The sequence below is a fragment of the Acanthopagrus latus genome, chromosome 22, assembly GCF_904848185.1.
Source record: "Acanthopagrus latus isolate v.2019 chromosome 22, fAcaLat1.1, whole genome shotgun sequence".
In the NCBI taxonomy this organism is placed as follows: domain Eukaryota; kingdom Metazoa; phylum Chordata; class Actinopteri; order Spariformes; family Sparidae; genus Acanthopagrus; species Acanthopagrus latus.
In genome coordinates, this window is record NC_051060.1 from 23,201,739 (window position 1) to 23,223,542 (window position 21,804).

The following is a 21,804-nucleotide window of genomic DNA, read 5'->3' on the forward strand; positions in this document are numbered from 1 at the left end:
AATGAATTTCCCAAGTTGTTGCAACAGCAGCTCAAAGCACAGCAATGGAGTGGTGCTGTGTAGAGGTCCCAGTCTCAGGGAGTGTACGACCACATGGCAGAGCGTGTGACTGTGTGGGAGGATAAAACATGCCTCACGATCTCTTTACTCTTTCCCGAACCATCAAAGGCAGCGCTGCTCAGTTGGCAGACAAAAAGGAGGTGAAACTGTTGAAAAACTGAACAAGTAGGCTGGGAGTTGAAAGTGTTTTCTGTGGGGCTGAAGTGAAAGAAATGCCACGATTTTCTCAGCAGCACTGCCGTGGAAACCAAGAGTCTGCCACTGCTAATTTAAATGTGTGACTGCGTGGTTTGTACGTCTCTTTCAGAAGGCGGGTAAATCTGTGACTGTGTGTCTTTGGTTACAGTTTGTTTGTTTCACCTCCTGCTGAGAAAAAGGTAAAGATGGCAGAGTTTGAAGGGAAGCAAAATGCAGAGATGTTGAGGCAAAAATCAAGTGGAAAGGACACAGCAAGATGTTTTTATAGAGATTACCATTGTGGCATTTCACTCCATTAAAACTTATAAGAGTAAAGGAAGACGGGGAAAATTGGAAGAGAATAAACCGTGACAAATGTCCCAGACTGGATTCAAACACAGAACTTCACAGTTAAACAGTGTGCACTCACTTTATTCAGCTGAGCCCAGAAGAAGGTTTGGACTGGTTTTAGGGCACAAGGGAGAGATGACAGACAGGGACAGGAAAGAAACCCAAGAGGAGGGATCTCACAAGGTTTCAGTGTAGGTTCTAGACTTGTATAAAGATGTGAATATTAACTTGCTGTTTTAGAGGAAGAAGTTTTAAATTTAGTTTCTTTTGGCATCTGATATATCAACTGCCAGCATACAGCAGAGACCCAATCTTCCATCCGACAGCACACTACATCTATTACTTCCCACTTCTTTCAAGACAGCGCTGTAAAACTTCTTGCATTAGTGCTTCTAAAGAGAAGGAAGGAGGGTACCATGAGGTAACTGAAACCTAATGCGGCCTTTAACTGTTAATGATTTCCCTCATTAGGCCAATCACTTGCGAGTTTGACTTCTTTTCAACATGACAGATTACAGATGAGGCGAGGCGTTTTCTCGCATGTCTGGCTGCAGCATTGCTGAACCAGATTGGGGAATCTATATGAGCAGATAAGAGCAGGCTGAGTTCATTAGCCCAGAGCAGCAGAGGAAAACCAGCTGCAAGCAAGTAGGGTGGGGTGGGACTGTACATGTGTCCCATGAGGGTTTAGTGTATGTGGGTGTGGGGATGTCCAGCAGGGAATATGTGTAAAACATCAGTTTCTCAGAGGCACTGTAAATTCTTTACTGTGCAAAATAAGCTTTAATGTACATAATCTAACATCTACCAGGCTAGTTATATAATACGCACATACTGTACATTCAGAGCTCTTCTTTTTCAGGTAATCAAAATTATGCACACAGTCGATACTTAGACGTATTCAAGCACTGTAAAGTGTTGTAGAATTTTCATCTATCGGTTTAGTGGCTGAGCCATGTTACCCTATGCTGAAATTTAAGTGTGTACCAATGATACTCTAAATGTCAATTATGGTGTGGCACCCTGTGATCCATGTCTGGGCGCTAATAGGGGGGAAAAAACTCTTTGGCTGACTTCTGACCTTGACATCTCAAAAGTTTCATCCGATACAGAATCCAGAGCTCAGCATTGCTTTTAGACGTGCCTTCAGGTCATTTAAAGGAATAACTGAACATCTTTTTGGAAATGTACTTACCTATTATGGACCATTAAATACTTGGGGGCCAGAATTTGCTTTTGTATCTTGGAAATGAATCGATGATGGGAAGAAATGTGAATTGGGAGGTATGTGCTGTTTTTAGGCCATGGCAAGTCAAACCAAGCCACACCGATTTGCTTTTCCATCACCAGTTTTATCAGCCAAGTTGAGCAGAGTTACACCTGTGATGAACCTGCTCCAGAATAGGGCCAAGCAGAGCCCACGTGTATTTGAGCAGGCTGTGATGGCATCTCGCGGCTGCAGCAAGCTCATAACATGCACCCCCCGCTCAAACAAGTGTGTGTTGCAAATCAATACTCAACTCGAGTCTGTGCAGGGAACCTGTCAGTACTTTTTAGCTTCTAATTGAATCTCTTTGAAAGTAAACAAGATGAGAGAAACCAAACATCTGCTGTTTCGTCGTCCTTTCTCTCAGCCATTTCGGGAGTCATGTATAGTTACTGCTGTAATGTGTGTAATGCATTTCCTGTAATGGAAATCCCTCAACTTCGCCGCACTCAGTCAAACCGAGTAGAGCCAGGCTGGCAGTCATATATGAAAAAAAGTGCACTCAGATGAAGGTGACAGCTCCTGTGCTTTTCTTTCAATTTGGCTTTATCCCATGGTCTCTAAAGCCTGTCCACTTAATTATGAAAATGAATTAGGAAATTAAATATTGACATTAAAAAGTAATGATGCTGGAACTGGATCAAATGACTGCATAATGAAAAAGAGTAGCTTGTAGTGCCAAGCATGCTGAAAATGAATACTAAACTGCAGCTCTGTTCACCTTTTACCTCACTGTTTTGGTTTTCTGGCCCACACAGATACTGAATTCTCTCTGCAACCTTCACAAAACTGTAGGCAGCCACTTTCAGCACACAATCTCAGAGACAAGTGCGTGATACTTAGTCAGCATGAGTCTATGAGACCATTTAGCAAACTAAAGACCCAAATATTTTTCTCAGGAGTTGGTGGACCATCAGAACCAACAGTCGAGTCAATATTGGACCAATATGGGTCTCAAATGGAATGTTAATGTCGCCGTGTGTCTGGTGAGTTTTTAAAAAGGTACCATGTAAAAAATTGCCATATCAGCCTCATTGCAGCTAAAAGCAGCTTTAAACACACACAAACTACAAGATATTACGTTGACATTTAGTATCATGTTAATAAAAAATACCTGCAGTTTATCTTCACCGTTCCTAGCCAGGCTGTGACAAGCTGCATCTAGCTCCTCACCCATGGAGGTAAGGACTGCCTGTTGCTCCGCTTCCATCCGCAACACCTTCTCCTCCAGCTTAACAAGCTCCGACTCTGAGGCACGTCTCCGCTCACCTGACCTGACCTGTGGAGGAGGGGAAAGAGCTGAGTGGGACACTGTGGATGCAAATTAGCGCTCACTGTCAGGGGTTCCTCAGTTACATAATCTGAATCCTACAGGATAGAATATAAGGGCACTCACTGCAGCAGATTGTGATCAATTCCAGTGTTTTTTTTTACAATGTACTGTAAAATATATCCGTGGAAAGAAAGACAACCTTGAGCATCAAGAGAGCCATTCAGCTTCCTCTCACACAAACAGACCTGTTTGACTTTGTTTCTCTGGCCTGTACTGTCAATAATTTCAGGGTCCCTACCAGCACATACTCAATCAATACGTTCGAAGCACAGGAACCAACAGATCAGTGCTGTCAAGGGACATTGTCTAGGTTCCTGTCCCTGAGATAATAAACCACCCATGTTATATTTATAAGAGCCCCTTATTCTCCATTCACCCGATTTCAAATCAATACATTGATCCCCCAAAAATACAATATCAGGGGCCTGTCAGGGAGGTGAAGAGGGGTTCAATACTTCATTTGCTGTTGTAAAACACTAAAGGGCATATTGATAAAGCCCCTTTAAAAATAGTGCTGAATTGGCAGCACTTAACCTTTTGACCCATTCTCACGTCTGTATGATCACATGACCTTACCTTATCCTCAACCTTAAAGGGAAGGAAAGAAGGCAATGTCACTTTAAGTTAAAATCTTAATGTTATTATATTGTATTTGTCGCTCCCTGCAGCAACCATTTCTAAAAAGCAGTACCTTTGCGATTGCTATGTGAACAGCCAGTCCTTAACACTACAGATGAATTATCTTGTTGTCATTACAAAGCAGAATTACAAAGCCTTGCTCTTTTATCCTCGTGTGCTAAACAAAAGGTATCAAATGAGTTGTCAGAGTTGCACTGTGAGATCTGCACATTCAGTGAAGCGTAGGCTTCTGTTAAAACTGGGACTACAACGGCTGCTGATGTCTGCACAGTTTGTCTTACCCTTTAAATTCTTTTCATATTAATGTCCTTGGACTTCTTCTGTCACGATTAATTAGAATCAGCACAGATATTTCAGGACTCCTTCTGAGCACGCAGACTTCCACGATATGACAACAGATACTCCGAGTTTATTGAAAGTTTCACATCATCTGATATTTGTCAACACATGGAGGAGGAAGCAGGGCTTACTTTGTCATCCAGCTCCTGTTTGAGTAGCTGGTATTTTCTGTGGAGATGCGCATGTGCCTCATCTTTTGTGCTCAGCTGCTCTGCCAGTTTATCACACTCATCCTTCATCCTGTCCAACTTGATGTGCAGCGCCCCACACAGCTCCTTGTCTGACGCTGCATCTGCCTAGTAGAGAGAGGATGCGTTTAAGGCTATGACACATGCAATAATTTGAGATAATGAGGACTGATGGTTTCTCTGCAGCAAAAATATCAACTTAAATGTGATTTCCAAGCCCCAAAATACACTTGGAGCATGAGTAAGTAGCGCAAATTCATTTTAAAAGTGTTTTTTTTTTCACTGACATAATGCTGCTTTGTGAATATTCTGTGCAGCATGCCAAATTTTTCAGACACTATTTGTTAAAAATCGTGACTCACATCTGGCAGGTACAGGGTGAATTTATAATAAGGACTGACATGACATTCTGTGTCAGAGAACATCATGTAATAGGTCAAGGCAAGGAGGGAAATGCTACAGCAAAAGACTGAGGTCTTCAAGTCATGCCTCAGTCCAGCAAATCCAGCCTGAGACATTAGCTTTCAATCTGCATTTATTACATTATGTCACACAGTTCAAGATATCGTACAGTGGAATAAACAACACTGACCGACGACTGGGTGTGACAGGAGTGACATAAACAAAGAAAAAATGGAAAACAGAACTGCTGGAAGTGCAAAGAGAGGGAAAAAACAGATGGAAAATGCAAAATTAGAACTGGAGGGTGGCGGTAAGAGAGGGATTAAGGCAGAGAGAGACAGTGAGAGGGAAGATAGAGTGGAGGAGAAATCAAGACTGAGAGGACAAGGACAAGAAAATAAGAATATTTTAAGCTTTTCCTGACAGTTGACTGTATCAAAAACGTTACACAGGCTTCTGGCTATGCTGTGTGAATATTGGGTGGGCTTCTTAGGGACATCTGCAGCACCCCTAGGCGAGTACTTAAAAACATTCTCGCAAACGCCCTTGTCCTTACCGTGCTCGGAAATGACACCATTACAATGAGCTATGCCAGATATTAATGCCATTCAGCACAGCTAATGGGCTAAACTCAACCATATCAGCGAGGACCATGCCCCTTAAGAAACAATGTACCCATGAGGGCTCATCATTGGAGATATTCAAGGGAGGGGCGCTGGGGGAGTAAGTCAAGTGGAGTCCCCTATCTCCAGCACTGCCTTGATGAGACTTCTGAGGTCTGATATCTGGGGTTTTTAAATATTCACGCTTGGAGCTTTGGAATGGCCGTGAGGATCTACGGGGCACCACACACCATTAACAGCTCAGCTATCCTCAGTTCACCCGCACTCAGAGGACAGAGCCCCGGCCAATGAAGAAAATTACTCTAAATGAGGATTTTGTCTGTGTCTCGCTGAGTCGGAAATATGCCAGATGTTTAGTGGCTGAGGCATGTTTCCCTGTGCTGAAATTGAAGTGTGTGGCAATGATACTCTAAATGTCAATTAGAGTGTGGCACCCTGTGATCCATGCCTGCGTGCAAATCTCTTTGGTTGGCTTATGACCTTGACAACTCAAAAGGTTTGTAAAAACTATGACTGTGTGTCGTAGAGCTCTATTAGATGGGCCTTAAGCTATGTTTGAAGGAATATTTCATTTTGGGAAATATACGTATAGCATTTTATGCCAAGAGCTTGACGAGAAAGTTGATACTCTTCTCATGTTACAACTAGCAGCTAGCCTGGCTCTGTCCAGTGCTGACAATATCCCAGTGTTTGAATTATATTGTGTTTTTTTCTTCTGGGGGACCTATCTGCCTCTCCTGTCATTGGATCAGTATCAGAACATCCAATGCTCATCAATTATCAAGTTTTAGCTCATTCAATTTGTACAAAAAACAAAATTGTTGATGGGCTTGACTTTTTCTTGGTTGGGACGAGCTGCCAGGTAACCAACAGAGATTTGGTTACTTTTGGACAGAGCCAGGCTAGCTGTTTCCAGTCTTTATGTTAAGCTAAGCTAAGCTAAGCTAAGCTATCTGTTGGCTTTAGCTACACATTTACTCTACAGACATGTAGAAAAATGTAATTGAAAAAAAAGAAAGAAGTCTTTGAGACCTTCATTACACTATCTAGAGCACAAATTCAATCAAAAACATGTATATCTGCTATAACCTTCTTCACATAGAAAAGATTTTTTTTTGGTAAGTGCCTGCTTTAAAAAACCTTTTCAGTTCGCCATACAAGTACCTGCTCAATGAGCAGAAATTTAACAGTTCTTACACTGTCTTATAAGTCGATGGCACAAATGTCACAAGCAAGTACCTCATGAATGTGCCGATCCAAAATGTATGAGACACAACAGATGAACCTGAATCCATCAATGTCATCTTACTTGCTGCTAGGCTGACAGCAGTCAACAAGGCAAATGTCAGCAGATACTGTTGCCGATAAATTGGAGCATTCCTAATTTCCCAGACTGTTATCTTTAACTGTACGTTAAAATACATTGAGCATATTCATAACAGAGCTTACCTTAACCTCCTTCAGGTGTGCTTGTATTTCATCCCGCTCCTGCCTGCAGAGCTTCAGCATGTCCTGCACTTCACGATCCTTCTTCGTCCTGCTGTCCTCCATCATCGCCTTCATGTTATGCAGTTCTTTCTGATGCACGTCTCTCTCAAGCTGCAGCTGTTGCCGCAGTGCAGCCCACTCCTCCTGTGCTGCCGCCAGCTTGGCCTGCAGCTCCAAGGCGCCCTTCTGGAGCTCCCTCTTCGAGCTGTCCTCCTCGGCCAACCGCTGGGCTAGCTGAGCATGGGCTGAGGTCATCTGCTTTAGGGCGGCCTGGAGCTCAGCCTGTGTGTCCTGGTCTTTCCGACGATGTCGAGCTTGGGTGTCAGCTCGCTCTTCCAGCCTCTGGTTCTCTTCCTCCAGTCTTGCCTGGACGGCAGCCTGACGCCGAGTCTCTTCCTGCAGGGCAGCTGAGGCCTCCCTCACCTAGAATTAAGATCTTTGTTAGAATTTGATCAAAGCTCTTTTGATAACTGTCTTCTTCTTTTTTCTCTGTGTTAAGACTTCAAACTAAACAGAACAAATCAACATCAAAATTTCAGCCATGTCTGTTGTTCGACAATATTTTTGTAACTAACAACAAGCCTTTCTATAAAGAGTATTGTTATGTGTCTATCTTTAGACAACTTCAATGATTGAGTTAAACTGGTCTTGAATAAGGGCTGCGCAATTAAAAAAATATTCAAAACTACTAATTCAAATTGAAGCTGCAAGTTTTTTGATAATGGAAAATGTGTGACAAATGACATTATAATGAAGTACTGTTGTGCTGCAGAGATGTGCAGAAATCTTGTTCTCCAGATGTAAGAAAACATGCTCATTTTCTAAAGAATTGTCACATTATCATGACTGGATTGGATTTTTTCAGTGAAAATGGGTTTAGAATAAAGTGTCTTTCCCTGACAGTTTTTATCACGATCCATGGTAAAATCTTACAGGCTGATGGATTCAAATTTTAAGTACAATAAATACCTGAAATCTGACCCACAGTCTTCTCCAAGTTAAACAAAACATTTTTCATTGTGTCCCTGGTGATTTGAAGGATATTATCTATTTCCAGATGTTCAACCCCACACCTCCCGGATTTCCTGCTCCAGTGACAGCTGGCGCTGGCGGGTCTCGGACAGCTCCACGTCCTTGCGGTGGAGCTCTTCTTCACGCTGGGCCAAGCGGCCTAGGATTTCAGCGAGCTCCCTGCGGGCTGCTTCAGTCTGCTGGCTCAGCGCCTTCAGCTGGGCCTGAGAGCTCTCCTTTTCCCTTGCTGCCTGGAGGGAGAAAGCGGGAGCAAGAGCAAGGGGGAGAGAGAGCGTGGGGGAGAGGGTGGTGGGAGAGGGGAGAGGAGAAGGGAAATGAAGAATGACAAATGAAGAGGAGGCGGAAGATGGTGTACAAAAAGGAGCTCTAACAATAATGATGAGAGCGAGAGAAAGAGTGACAGAGAGACAGAGGGATAGAAACATATGCAGTACCAGCTCTTGCACTGATAGGAAAATGCTAGCACTCAGCTCCCTGATAAGGGACAATGGTCAGGTCTGTTCAAGGCAGATTGCTTCTAATACTCTGGCTTTGACTGGAATTTGCAAAGACTTTGCTGTAGCTCAGAACCTAATCATTTAATTGAGCACTTGATTCTCTCCCCTAATTCATTAAGGGGGCAGAAATGATTTTGTAATTAATTCGCGTCACGTCGAGTATGCCAGGTGGGAGTCTGTCTGTCTGTCTGTTTGTCTGTGAGGTGCGAGGCTGCTGACTGTGAGTTTGGAGGTGACTCACTCAGTTCAAATGGAATGGAAATCTCCGGGAGGTGACTTTCAAGCTAATAGTCGGCCGTTAATTATTCGACTAAGCACAACTGCTCCAACTTACCTGCAAAGGCACTAAGATTACTTGACTTCATATGCGGTTACAGTATAATTAATTTATATTAAGATACATTATTTCAGAGTTTTAATCTGACTTTGATACAAAGCCCCCCTCTCTGCTACATAGATAAAACAAACTGGAATTTAATGAAGAGAGAAAGGTATGCACATGTATCCAACCACCTTGCTTTGTTTGAGTTGAATAGGAACATTTATAAAAAAGCTCAAGAACATTTCATAATGTACTTGTATTGTAGTGTATTAAAAGGTATTCAGAAGTTTAAAATAGCATTTTCCTTTCATTCTTTCATACATACAAAACTTTACTTTAAAACTACAGTTTCCTTCTTGTCATCCTAAAGGGTCTACATGCGTCTTACAATAGGGATTGCAATGGATATGTATTTATATCTCTGGTTGCCGATTATTATAGTTAAAAAGGTATAAAAGGAGCTGCTTTTGTTGATTTTCCTGTCAAATCATTTTCCTGATGAAAGGTTTTGATTTACTTGCTCTAAAATGCTGAGATTTAAATTTGAATGTGCTCAACACTATAAAAAGCAGAGAGGGAGGACTGCTGAGAGACATCGAGCTGCCAAAAAAAAAATACATCCGAGCAACAGAGGAGACATTTTTATGGTGTCATGTGTCCACAATGTTCACAACACTTGCCAATATGCTGTGTATCGCTCTAGCCAGTCGCAGCAACCTAGTTTGCTTCCTCCGTCCACAGACGACAGTTGGGTTGCAGAACTACAGGGAGAGTTTGGCTGAAGTAAGTTTTGTTTTTCCTCTCACTGCCTGGGGCGTCACCACAAATCAGTCTACTACTGGAGCTGAGAAATGCATTTCAGTGCAAACATTATTGATTACTTTTTTAGAACACCCAGCCAAAGTCAAAGCAGCTATGAATGAGCCAGAGACCAGGACAAAGAAAACGCAACAAAGACAGTCTTAACAGTGCCGCTAGCTAAGCCAGCAGCGGCGGCGGCGGAGGCAGCAGCAGCAGCGGCGGCGGCGGCAGCAGCAGCAGCAGCTGCACTATCTGGGACGCTGGAGACAGAGCTGCTGGGAGCGAATGAGTAGAACTGACTCGTATTTGACTTGCAGTTGCCCACCAGTGCCAACTGATACCTACTCTATGAGTGGCAACAGCATTAACTGGTCTGGTAAACATTTGCTGTATTCTTTGCAACAACTTAGAGCTTTCACTTAGTTGCAAGATGAGCTAAAATAACACCTACTGTGAACAGGGACAAGCAGTGAAGCAACATTAAATCTAATGCACAATTACAATCACACCAATGGCACACATGTATCTTATATTACTATAGGTAGAATGTTTATATTTTCTTAATGCAGCCTGCTCAGTCGCTTTACCATTGACAACTTCATAGACGATGCATATCGGTAAATTTAGGCATCATGGAAAAAAATTTCTAAGTGGAAAAATGTCAGTTTCTTTGGTGCCAAAATGGTTTTAGTTTTAATAGACTAAACCTCCCATAAATCCACACTTGACATCCAAATAATTGGATGCAAAATGTTGCTTTAAAGAGGCACTTAGTGCTGCACTTCTATAAATGTAGAGGGCTCATAAGGGGAAGCATTAAAAGAAGAGCAGCCTAAATCAAAGCAGCAAAGGCGGAGATATTCTGACTCTACTCCAACAGCCCCCGATACAACATTTGCTACAATGCATCTAAAAAAATCCTTCAGTATTCTCTGCTGCTTCTTAAATGCCAACTTTATGATCAACTTTATCCACTTTAAGATTGTAAGTCTCTGGATGTCCTCACACTTCGATGTTTGATAGATTTGGCCCTGGCAAAGGGACATGCAGTTATACAGACTGATAGGCAGCTTGATGTCTGACAGAAGTTTACATTGCACTTTAATGCTTCTGCTGCTTATTTACGTTTGTTGATGTTACAAATGGCTCACAAAGACATAGCTGATACTAAGTATAAATAGTATTATCAGACTACATGTTATCATGGTTGCCAGTGATTGCGTTGCTGGGCGGTAAGATAACTTCCTGAAGAGTTCATAATCTACAGATGTATTAATCAGTAGTTTAGCTTTTAAATGATGTTAAAATCACATTCCTTCCAAAGCCTCAGACGAAACAATCCACATGTTCTCACTGACTGATGAGCACTCAGGTGAGACAGGTGAACAAAAGCAAATGGTGAGATCATTTTTCCTCACTTTAAGTGTAGTTTTATAATTCTCCTCGACCAGTCCATTAAAACCCAATGCTTTGTCAGGGTGGATCTTCTTCAATGAGGAAAGACAGCCAACATTATGAAGATCAGCAGTTACTTCTGCTTCTGTAGGCAGTAGTGTCAGAAGCCATGTAATGAATGCGTCTGTCTCAACCCACCTGCGAGGCCTTGTCGGTATGGAATTGAGCCTGGGCTCTCGCTTCCTCCAGCTCCTTCTGCAATCTCCTGCACTTTGCCCTCCACTGGCGTACAGCCTCCTGGGCCCTGGTCTTCAATTCATCTCTGGTCCTGGTGCTCTCCTGGACTAAAGCCTCCATTTCCCTCCTCTCTATCTGCCCTCGGGTCTGAAAGGATGAGCGGATTTAAACTGTAATTGTACATTCATTCTTTCTGATCTTAATTTATGTTTTTTAACTGTGAGGTGGATTCTAAACTGTCTGACAGGTTTTAATTCTGAAGGATCTCATTCCTGTGGTGGTAGGAATTCTTGTTCTAGGAATTAGAATTTCACTTAGACTTGTGGGCCAGACTGAAGCACCACAATTAGTATGCATCCAGTTTAAACTGCAACTAGAATATGCACCTCTTGTTTGACGTCCTTGAACTAAACTACCTATCCACTGATGAATTCCAGTGTGACGCAATGACAAATATTAAAATACCTGTATCTCCCTGAGCTGCTCCAGCATTCGTAGCTGCTGTTGCTCCCGCCGCGCCAGGTCTGATGACAATTCCTGGTATACAGAGAAGAGAGAAAAGGTCAAGGACGTGTGTGTGCGATTCTGTGACTACTACTGCTGCTAATGGGAGGGAAATACAGAAAGGCAGGAGGACGGGAGCCGAAGGGGAGCAGAGGAATGAGTTTATGGGAGTCAGGAACAAGGAGAAAAGGATGCAAAAAGAAAAAAACGGAATTCACTATTTTGAGGAAAGAGGAGGTAAAAAGGCAAAGACAGAACGGTCAGAGGAGGTTGAGACTGTGTGTTGAACTGACTTCATATCCACAACGAAATCACAATCGCTTTCAAGTTTCAAGCTTGGTTGAAGTCTAAAGTAAGGGCAAGTAAGGTTAGCCTGGTGCCGTTTAGGTACTTAAACTGAATAAGACTGTCAGTTAGGAGTAATTAGTGTTAGACTGATTAAGCGCAAACCTATTAGACTGTATATAAATTCAGTCACTGAGAAATTGAATCTTCTGCTTCATTCTCCTCATTATACTTCATTTTTGCTCATTTACCGTTAAAATGAAACATTTCCAGCGTCTATTTTGATCTAGACATAAAAACCATAAGAGACGCCCCAGGTGATACATGCAAACGCCCACTTCATCTTTTAACACCTACTCAGCAATGGGGGGAGCGTGGGAGTTTCAACACATATTCAGTGAAAGAAACATCAGAGATTAGAGGAATGTGCCAATACTTCAAGTGCAGCCATTTCTCCTTACATTTTATTGATACCCCACCTTAGCCTTGAATACCCCCGCTTAGCGAGGGGTTTCTTTCCTTACATTTTCTTTTTACGTCTTGTTACAGAGATGGAAGTGACACATTGCACCAGTTTTGAGAAGGATAAATGACTGCTGGTTGACTTCTGATCTCCTATTCCAACTGTCACTTCATCTGACGATTTTAAGAGGATCAAGCGGCATGGAGTTGGCGGGGGATGCGACCGCAGATGAGAGGCGCCCGACAAACTAAAATAACCCCTCTTAGGGTGGAGACGGCGACATGGGCAAACTCAAAAAGCGTGCATGTGTTGCATCCGTTAGCACCCCAGCTGAGAAATCCTAAATGTTTCCCATTTATTCATTAGAGCGCACTGGCAAGACAGCCAACGATGGAATGACATGAAACTGATTCTCTGTTACAAGCTCTTGTTGGTTGATACAAACCAATGCCTCACACACCTCCACCTGTAAACTGAGTTGGAGTCTCTCCTTCTCCTTGCGGTCCAGAGCCCTTTTCAGTTCTCCTGCCTCGCTGAGGACCGAGGACGCACTGAGCTGGGCTCGCAGCTCCGCCACTTCTCTCTCCAGGTTTGAACGATCTATGCACGCGTACACAACATGCAGGCACATAATTAAAGTGTTGTGTTAGATCTGGAGACAAGAAAAAAATCGACAAGAAGGTGACTGATGGATTAAAGACCACAAGAAACTGACGGCACCTTTCTGTAAAAAGATAAAAAAAAAAAAAAAAAACCTCTGGAACAATTCTTTAGGGCAAAAAAATGTTGAAGTCGATTCTGTTTTGTTTTTTTCAACCTTACATTTAACTTGATTTAACTCATCAATAATTTCAAGAGGCCGCTTGTGGTGTGATTGAAGCAGGATACGATAAACATAGATTATGATATACAAACAAGATTATATCAGTGATTTGGTCATCATAAATTATTTTGCTATCTACAAAACTATGGGAAATTCAGATTTAAACCTAAATAAGCAGAAGAGGTCATCTATTCCTGGAAAAGAGGCTTGTTCTCATGACAGAAGGGAATTAAAACATTAATGGCCCCCTCCTCAGCTGAACTGTGACATTAGCTAGCTTGGTAAGCTTGTAAGCTACCCTACATACAGTTGGCAGGTGTAGTTTGGTAAAACAAAAGTAGTTCCTACGTTAAACTCCTAACAAGGCCTGTGGAACAATATTATTAAAATTATTATTAATCAGGACTTCCTGAAAGAGACACCGCTGTCACTTTTTGGTGCTTTTAACAGCAGAAGCCGAGTGTCATCCGGCTCCATTATAACCAAGAGAAGGCAGAGATCTCTACAGCCGGTATCTCCGAGTGCCATCTAGTTCCATTACATTTGAGAGAAGGTAGACATCTTTACAGCCGGTATCTCCAAAACTCAGCAACTCACACTGAAGCAATCTAGATGGATAAATAGCAGTACAGGAAAAATATGGATTTTTGATTTAAGGTTGAACTGTCCCTTTGAGGCCCAAGGATACCCTTAAATCAATTACAAAAAAAAACAGTTGGTCACCAAAAGGTAAGGTTTTTAATACTTCTCTCTAATCTACTCTTCATTTTATCTCCTTTTATCATCATATATTTGACACCGTTTTTCTCTTTCTGTACTATAGTCCAACCAATTCTTTATCCTTTCTCGAATAATCCACTTGTCCTGTTTTCACTGTCTACTTTCCTGCTGGCCTGTTTCTGCCTATACTGCCTGAAGATTGTCTTCTAGGATAAATTGATAAATAAGACACGACAGGTATTTCTGTGGCATAGCTATCTTTTAACCCATCCATCCACCTGTGACTTGCTTCCAAATCCTGTCTGTCTTCTCCTCTCCTGTTTATCCAGACATTCAGTACCTGGCACTCGCTGTCCACCTCTTCCCTCCTCCCTGTCAGTGTGGTTGCCATGTGGCTGAGCAATGGGCTGAAAAGTCTCCAGCCGTGCCCTCTCAAGCTCGGTCTTCTCCTTTCTCGTCCTCAGCAGCTCACTGCGCAGATCCTCGACCTGGGAATTGTCAGCCGTGTAAAATGGAAACAGAGAAAGACATCTGAGTGACAGCGGGCAAAAAACAACACTTCTCGAAGAAGATGCTGCACTGATTATGGTTTTGTCTCCTGAGATTTATTGTAGATCTGCATGTATAGTCAGGAACAGTGCACAGACATAAACAAACCTGTTGAACAAGGGACTCTCTGCTATCCTCAGACTGCTCAAGGAGTCGTCTAGCTCTCTCCAGTTCATGATCCATCTAAGGAGATCGTGGCAATAACAACGTCAGAATAATAAATACTTTTCAGGCCTCCTTGATTTCTAGTAATCGGTATATCATTAGGTATGAAACATTAATACGTTTACACGGTTTGAGTTACAGCACAATTACAGAAATACTGGCAAGTGGCTCCATTTTATTTTCATCTATAAAGTTTTTAGAATTCTAAAATACTACCTCTGCCAAATTCAGTAAAATGATGCAGAAGAGAAAGGCAAACTCTCATAAAATGAAATTCACAAAACTGTACCAAAGGCTTTCATATTTTTAATACAAAACATTCCTTGAAAACAAAATAGCTGTACCTTGGACTTCTCCCTCTCTGCTTTCAGTTGCCTGCCTGTCATGGCCTCCTCTCGGTCATGGACTTGAACTTGGCGTCTCGCTGAAGTCTGCAAAACACAATATGCAAGGCCACAGCATGTGTTATCATAAGAGCACACGTAGTGCAAGAATGCAATTTGAGAGGTGTTGTTGCATCACAGCATCTTCCATCTCGTTTTCTTGGAACAAGCTACTGGCATCTTGGTGGATTTGTACTAGGGCTTAGATCCCACTCAATCCCACTCATTCTGAGCAGGCTGTGGTGATGAATTACCGGCTGCTAGCAATAACATCTACCCAAGTGACTCATCATCTATTTGATTCACATCACAGCGGGCCCATCGGTGGGGAATAAATGTGCCCTCTGCTCTCCCTCCCATCCTGCTCTTTTGTAGTAAAAGAGATTATTTTCCTCTTCATTTCCTCGTGCTTGTTTATTTACCCTTAATTTTTGGACAAATGCATTATTTCCCATCGCCCCGGGCCCTGCTGTTGTCCCATTAGGGCACTACGGAGGAGTTGGATGCAAATGAATTGGTAGCTACTATCATTAAACAGCGTGTTGAAAAGTCTGGCTCTCAAAAGGTGATCAGCCTGCATGCAGCTACACAGCGCCCCTCTGTGGCCATCTAACAAACTGCCAGAGGACTGAGAGATTTCCAAAGGACTGGTGCCATGACAATGATTACCTTATGCAAAACCTTGTCCTCCAAATCAGTAGCAAGAAATGAATGGTTGAGGTATTTCAGAATTGAACTGACATTATGCTAATGATGCATATTATGGATGACTTGTGTGTCTAAATGCAAAGTAGCAATGTAAGAGAGCAATAGTACAAGATAATGTATTCTTTATAATCTATTGAGTGCAGCTAACTATGAGTCTACGCCACTAAAGTGCACCTAATGACAGAGCTCTCTCAGCTATTAATGCTTTAAGACAAATGCAAGCCTAAAAAACATGATTGGCAAGAAGTAGAGGGAAGTAGCAATTACTTGCTTAGCAACCATTTGCACTGCATCACAGTAATTGCCTAGGTGGGCTTTATAGTCTCATAAAGCGGAGCAAGAGGGCGAGGTGACACACTGCTTTGACAAACAACAGAAGATGCAGCACATTAGAAGAAGAAGAAAAAAAGCCCTCAGTAAGACACTGAGACTTTTCTGCTTGACGAACGACGCAGTAATAAATGTTGTATCTGTAAATGCTGTGTGGAAGATCGCTAATCACGCCAATTGTTGGTTTTGTTCCTTTTCTAGCTTCGTTTTCTGGCACAGGAATAATTACTAATAACTGGAGATCACTTGGGAATGTTTTAACATTTGTCTAGTGTAACCTTTCTGTACCAAAGCCAGCGCCTGATTATTATTATTTTTTTTTTTTTAAATTGAGCATTAATAAATTGTGTAAATATCAGTGGTTCGTATCATTAACCAACACTCACCAACAGGCATTTATTTGCTGTTGCTGGCCCTGTATGTGTCCTGTAAGTCCTGCTTTTCCCTCTACTGCTTTAGCCAAATTTCTCCTCATATTAAGTAGTCTGGCAAAAAATAGTTTTGAAAGCAATGCTTCTCTGGTGGGTGTAGCACAGGAGCAGGTCGTCCAGTAATTGGAAAAGGTCGCTGGTTTGGATCCCTGGCTCCCCTGGCTGCATGTCGAAGTATGAGTGGTGAGCAGACTGGAAAAGCGCTATAGAGGTCAATTTGCCCTCCCTCACATTACATCTTGGTTGAATATTTGGTCTCAGACATGAAAAGTCACTCTCAAGGGTTGTGAGATCGAATATATAATTAGGCTTTAGAACAAGGGTGCCCAAAGTGGATCACATGGGCTAAAGTTGGCCAACATAAGGTCCAATCCACCCCTTAATTTGTGTAGACAATTACACTAAGAGTAGGTAGACTGGCGCTGTTAATCATGGTGAATGCATAACAACTGTAAGCAAACAGCATCACGCCTGAAGCATGCTAATTTGAGACACTTAACAATCCACTTATACTTTTAACCAGCATGACACTGAATGTTTCCTGCTCTGTCAGTCAGCATGCCATATGCTGCGTTTAATGTTGTCTCGTTTGTTTATATTCCTGTATGCTATGTATATCCACACTTTATGCATCTGTTCTGTAATGGCTTTTAACGATTTTCTTTCATGTATTATGTCCTCTATGTGTTTTATATTGATTTGTGTGTTTTTATGACTGTTTGTAAAGTCACTTGCTCAAGGACTACAGATTAAATTTGACATATTCACACCATTTGATGTGAATGCATGCGTGTTGTTTCTGGTAAGTAAATAAACAGAGTGAAAGTTGGGTACTGTCAGTTTCCATCTTGTCCTGTCCTGCCTTCCTGTTGTTTAGAGGCTATTTTTTGGCATTCTCTTTGAATATGTGGGCATGACAGTCTCAACAGGGAGGTGTGAGGGATCACAGCAGATGAGTGATGGGGGGGAGGAGTGTCACCTCCTGCAGCTCGTCAGACATGGCCGCCCGCTGGTCGGGCCTTCTCTCGCGCCCCACGCTGCTTTGTTCTGGGTTCATCTCTCTCTCCAGCTCCTGCAGACGCCGCTCCACACGAGACGACACCTGCAGACAGGGAGACGGTGCACACCTCTGGTCACGCAAACATCGTCAGCACAGGAATGGCAGAAAGACATGATAAATGAGACACCAGGAAATTAAAAAGGTGGGTGACAAAAATGTCTGCGAAAAACTGACTGGAAGTATTACATTCACGATGCAAGAATTCCCAGTTTAATCAGGAAGTATCGCCCTTATCTCATCACGTCCACAGACATGACAAGATAAAACATATTGAACACGCTGGTTGTCATCGGAGCAGCGTATTTGTTGGAGTAATGATGTTGCAGTGAGGAGCCACCTGTCTGAAAATGATTCTGAAAATGTTCTCAAGATACGTTACTGAACTGACATTTGAAAATATGACAATGTTTGTACATTTCTATTCAGGGAACATAAATATTTACATTTTTCATCTTTCATACATCAATAACTGTAATGTCTCTTTAAATTCAGGATGCATCCACATTTCTTCTGAAGTCCAGAGTTAAAAAACATACTTGAAGCATTGCTGGTGAAATAGAACAACTCACTGAGGTCTGTCTCTGGGAAGGTGTCATGTGGTCTACAAGGCTCTCCATCGCTCGCCTGGTGTCAATATCAGACCTATAGAAAACACACAAAAAAGACAAATCCTGCAGAATGAAAATATTTACACAGCAGAGTTCTCACTTGCTCAGAAAAATCCTGTTCCAGGACACCATTGATCAAAATGTGAATGTCTAATGTGATGCCACTAAAAATAATTACAGCTTCAGATGTTGAATTATGGTGGTAGATGCAGCTGGTGCGGTCAGCAGCGCCAGGGAGGAGAGATTATTTAATAACTTGAAATGTCAAATTCTAATGCATTTTGGGAGAAAGATCTGCTGCCTTTTGACTTTCCAGTGCTGTCTCTTCAGGCCTCAAACGAAACTTTTATCACTTTTTCATTTTTAAAAAACAAAAGACACATGCATTTGTTTTCACAGCTCAAGCAAAATATTATTTTTTTTATATACAGCGGATGCGGAAAATAAAAGATCAAAGTGCTGCAGTTCTTCCTGAGTGAAGAAAATAATGTAGGAAACCAGATCCCAAATTCAATTTAAGCACAGGCAGACTAAGGACATCAAGATCATCTAGTTTTCATGTGAATGAACTTTAAATGGTGACTAGCCCATCTAGATACAAGAAAAATACTTTTTAGAAAGAGCCCATTCTAATCAGTTCATCTCTATATCTGAGAACACTAAACTAGCCATTGTCACCCTTTTTACCAGGGTTTGTAAAGCTTTTTAAGCGTAAATTTAAAGCACTTTTCAGGCACTTTCAAGGCACTCAAACCAAAAATTTCCCGGCAAAAATTTCCAGAGTCTTGAAGTCCTTTTCATAACATCTCAAATTGTTTTTACAGACATGATTGGGAAAGATAAAGTTTACAGAATTATTTCATACACACAGCAATCACCTTACTTATTTTATCAGAATGAATGTTTTGATCATGATTATCTAATGCTTGCTGATCTTAAGGGTAGAAGACAACAAACAAATATGACGACTGGGTTGTTCCATTTCAAATATTGCCAGTCCCCTCAAGTACCTATTTCTCCTGAGGATTTCTCTATCCAGGTCATCAGACAGTCTCAGCTGGTCACATCGCAGGTCCCTCAGGGATTGGTGCACAGTGTGAATCTATGTCGGACGGCCAGAGATAGATACAGAATATTACATGTTACAAGCAAAGCAGCGTAAAAAGTACACATCTATAAAGGAACATAAACTTAAATGTAAAAAATCGCTGATTTGATTAGCGTAATTTTTTATATCTGTGTTGCTGACTCAGTGTGCCCTCTTGTGGAAACTCTCTAAAACTACATGACAGTAACACTTGGCACTGATTTGTTGTTGGTCTGTCTCCATTTCTTACATCTTCTCCTGCTGCAGCCTCCTCCCTGGTTTCCTTGAAGCGAACACCGGCAGACTGAGACCTCCTTCTCCTTACTGGAGTGCTTGTATAGTCCCTCAGTGGAGAAGTGGGGTAGAATCGCTGGCTATCTGAAATAACAGATTTACATGTTATGTAGCATTGAAACTGGAGCTTATGTAGTCTGGTTGCTTCACAAATGTAGAACCAAGAAAAGCGGCACAAATTCAAACAAGATGTGCTTCATTTCAAGGTGTTATTTGTCTTAAAAGTTTCATCTCTTTGCAAATTATCCAGAGCTAGGACAATAATGAGAAGACAAATGAAAAGACGATTCCATCTGTTTCTCTATACCTGATCCCGAGCAAGCGTCCAGGTCGCTGGTGTGCAACGTGGAGGCCGAACCAGAAGCACTCCGAGCACCATTGGATCTGCCGCGCCTCTGAGTCTGTAGTTGACTGATAGACTCCTCCAGGTTCTCCCTGAGCTGGTGCGGAAAAAAGGCAGACAGAGACGTAAGAAAACAGAAAATGCTTTAATAACATTATGAAACAAAAAACAAACCAGCTGAGAATACACAAGGCAATTCACATCCCTGAAAATATCAGGAGAAGGAGAGACAGTGGGTGGAGAGGAATTGTTGTCACAGTGAGATAAAATGGATGAGGACTGAAAAAATAATGATATAATGGACTAAATGACAATTTAGGCAAACAGACATGGTACACTGGCATGTTATTGCTTGAGAAACGTTATATGATGTATATGCACGAAAGAAAGATTTACTAAACAGCTCTAAAAGATCTCATTAACACAAATTCCCACAACTGTTGTAAAACAAATTTTACATTCTATCAAACGTTTTCAAGAAAACAGTTTCTTCTAATGTTGTTGACAATAGCTCCATTTAGCACCTTACAGGTTGTGTGGTGCGTTTAAAACTCTGACATAAAAAAAATGGCTACATGCAACAGGAGGGCCATCGTCACATCATCTGGATCTTTAAAAAGTGCAAAAGGATTATCATTATGACATTATAATTAATAGGACAAGTTCCTCACCAGGGCCATGGCTTCAGCCTGATCATCTGTATGTTCCCTGTACTGACCCAGCATCTGGTCTACTTTGCTCAAGTTCCTGCTGGTGTCCTGTCAAGAAAAGCGAAAAGAAAACAAGCACTTAATGAAAAGTGACTGAGAGTTTAGGGACCAATTCAAGCTCAGAATGTATGTCCAGGATTAGCAGCTGGATGAGACAGAGCAGAGTACCTGTAAAGTGCTCGCCAATGTGCTGATCTTCTCCGAGATGTCCACCGCTCGACCATCACCTCCACTCCCGTTCTCCCTGCACCTGTCCCGGCTGGGTCTGTGGGGGGCTTCACGGACCCTCGGCCTGTGCACCCTCGTCCTGTCGTATGAATCCGACTCACTGGATGTATCCATGGTTTGGGACATGGCAGATGAAAAACGTCCCGACTAAGCAAACTGACGGTTAGTGACCAGCGCTAGCCTCGTCTGCGTGAAAACGCTAACTGTTAACCGCAATGGTAATCAGATTAACGCACAAACTGGGCTGGTTCTGAACTTTCTTTACACGAGATGTTTCTGTCATCGCTAGCAGACACGGGAGGTTTGTCATTGTTACCTTAACAACCAGTGGAGACAGAAAGCTATCTGACCAGAGCACCACCGCCATTCAAACTGTCCCATTCCCAGTCAATCACTGCGCCGCTGGGCATTGTTGTGGGTGATGCTCCCCCAGGCTAGCAACAAGTGGCAACTACTGTCCGTTAGCTAGCTAACCGAACGTTAGCCAACTCATTTAGCTTCGTGACAATACCGTAAAAAACTGCAAAACACAGCGGAAACACAGGAAATACATGACACCGGAGTAAATATAAAAGACCGAAGCCGTCGGTTTGTTGGTTTGTGAGTGATAGTTAACGGAAGAACAGCCCTCAGCTTCACTGTGCTATGGCAACTTGAACTAGCCGCGTCTGAGCAGGAAATCAACCGACCACAGCAGCAGCCGCAGAGGACGCCGGGAAATGTATGCTGACCACAATGGAGCAGTGTGGGAATTTATGATTTGGGGACTACATTGTCCGAAGGTATGCGTTTGCGCCAGTGCTGCCGCTTTTCACCTAGAAAAGAAAAGAAAAGAAAAGAAAAGAAAAGAAAAGAAAAGAAAAGAAAAGAAAAGAAAAGAAAAGAAAAGAAGGTCATAAAACTTATACATAGGCCACTGAAATTAAAATTGACAGTATGTTAACTGATAAGAGAGGCAACAA

The 21,804-nt window shown here is 42.2% G+C and overlaps 1 protein-coding gene across 1 annotated transcript in view; it reads right to left on the minus strand.

Moving 5' to 3' along the window:
- The window catches only part of LOC119012672 (centrosomal protein of 128 kDa-like), a 36,876-nt gene extending 15,325 nt beyond the window's left edge, over window positions 1–21,551 (minus strand). Inside the window, exons 1-17 of the mRNA XM_037086701.1 lie at window positions 20,783–21,551; window positions 20,576–20,662; window positions 19,869–20,001; window positions 19,518–19,645; window positions 19,191–19,282; window positions 18,142–18,214; window positions 17,492–17,614; window positions 15,005–15,091; window positions 14,604–14,678; window positions 14,287–14,434; window positions 12,864–13,003; window positions 11,617–11,688; window positions 11,113–11,298; window positions 7,941–8,129; window positions 6,829–7,290; window positions 4,298–4,462; window positions 2,970–3,134 (exon numbers count right to left, since the gene is read on the minus strand). Coding sequence (XP_036942596.1) covers window positions 2,970–3,134; window positions 4,298–4,462; window positions 6,829–7,290; window positions 7,941–8,129; window positions 11,113–11,298; window positions 11,617–11,688; window positions 12,864–13,003; window positions 14,287–14,434; window positions 14,604–14,678; window positions 15,005–15,091; window positions 17,492–17,614; window positions 18,142–18,214; window positions 19,191–19,282; window positions 19,518–19,645; window positions 19,869–20,001; window positions 20,576–20,662; window positions 20,783–20,968 — 2,511 coding nt within the window. The 5' untranslated portion in view covers window positions 20,969–21,551. The remainder of the gene's footprint in view (window positions 1–2,969; window positions 3,135–4,297; window positions 4,463–6,828; window positions 7,291–7,940; window positions 8,130–11,112; window positions 11,299–11,616; window positions 11,689–12,863; window positions 13,004–14,286; window positions 14,435–14,603; window positions 14,679–15,004; window positions 15,092–17,491; window positions 17,615–18,141; window positions 18,215–19,190; window positions 19,283–19,517; window positions 19,646–19,868; window positions 20,002–20,575; window positions 20,663–20,782) is intronic.
- Between the last annotated feature and the right edge of the window lie 253 nt (window positions 21,552–21,804).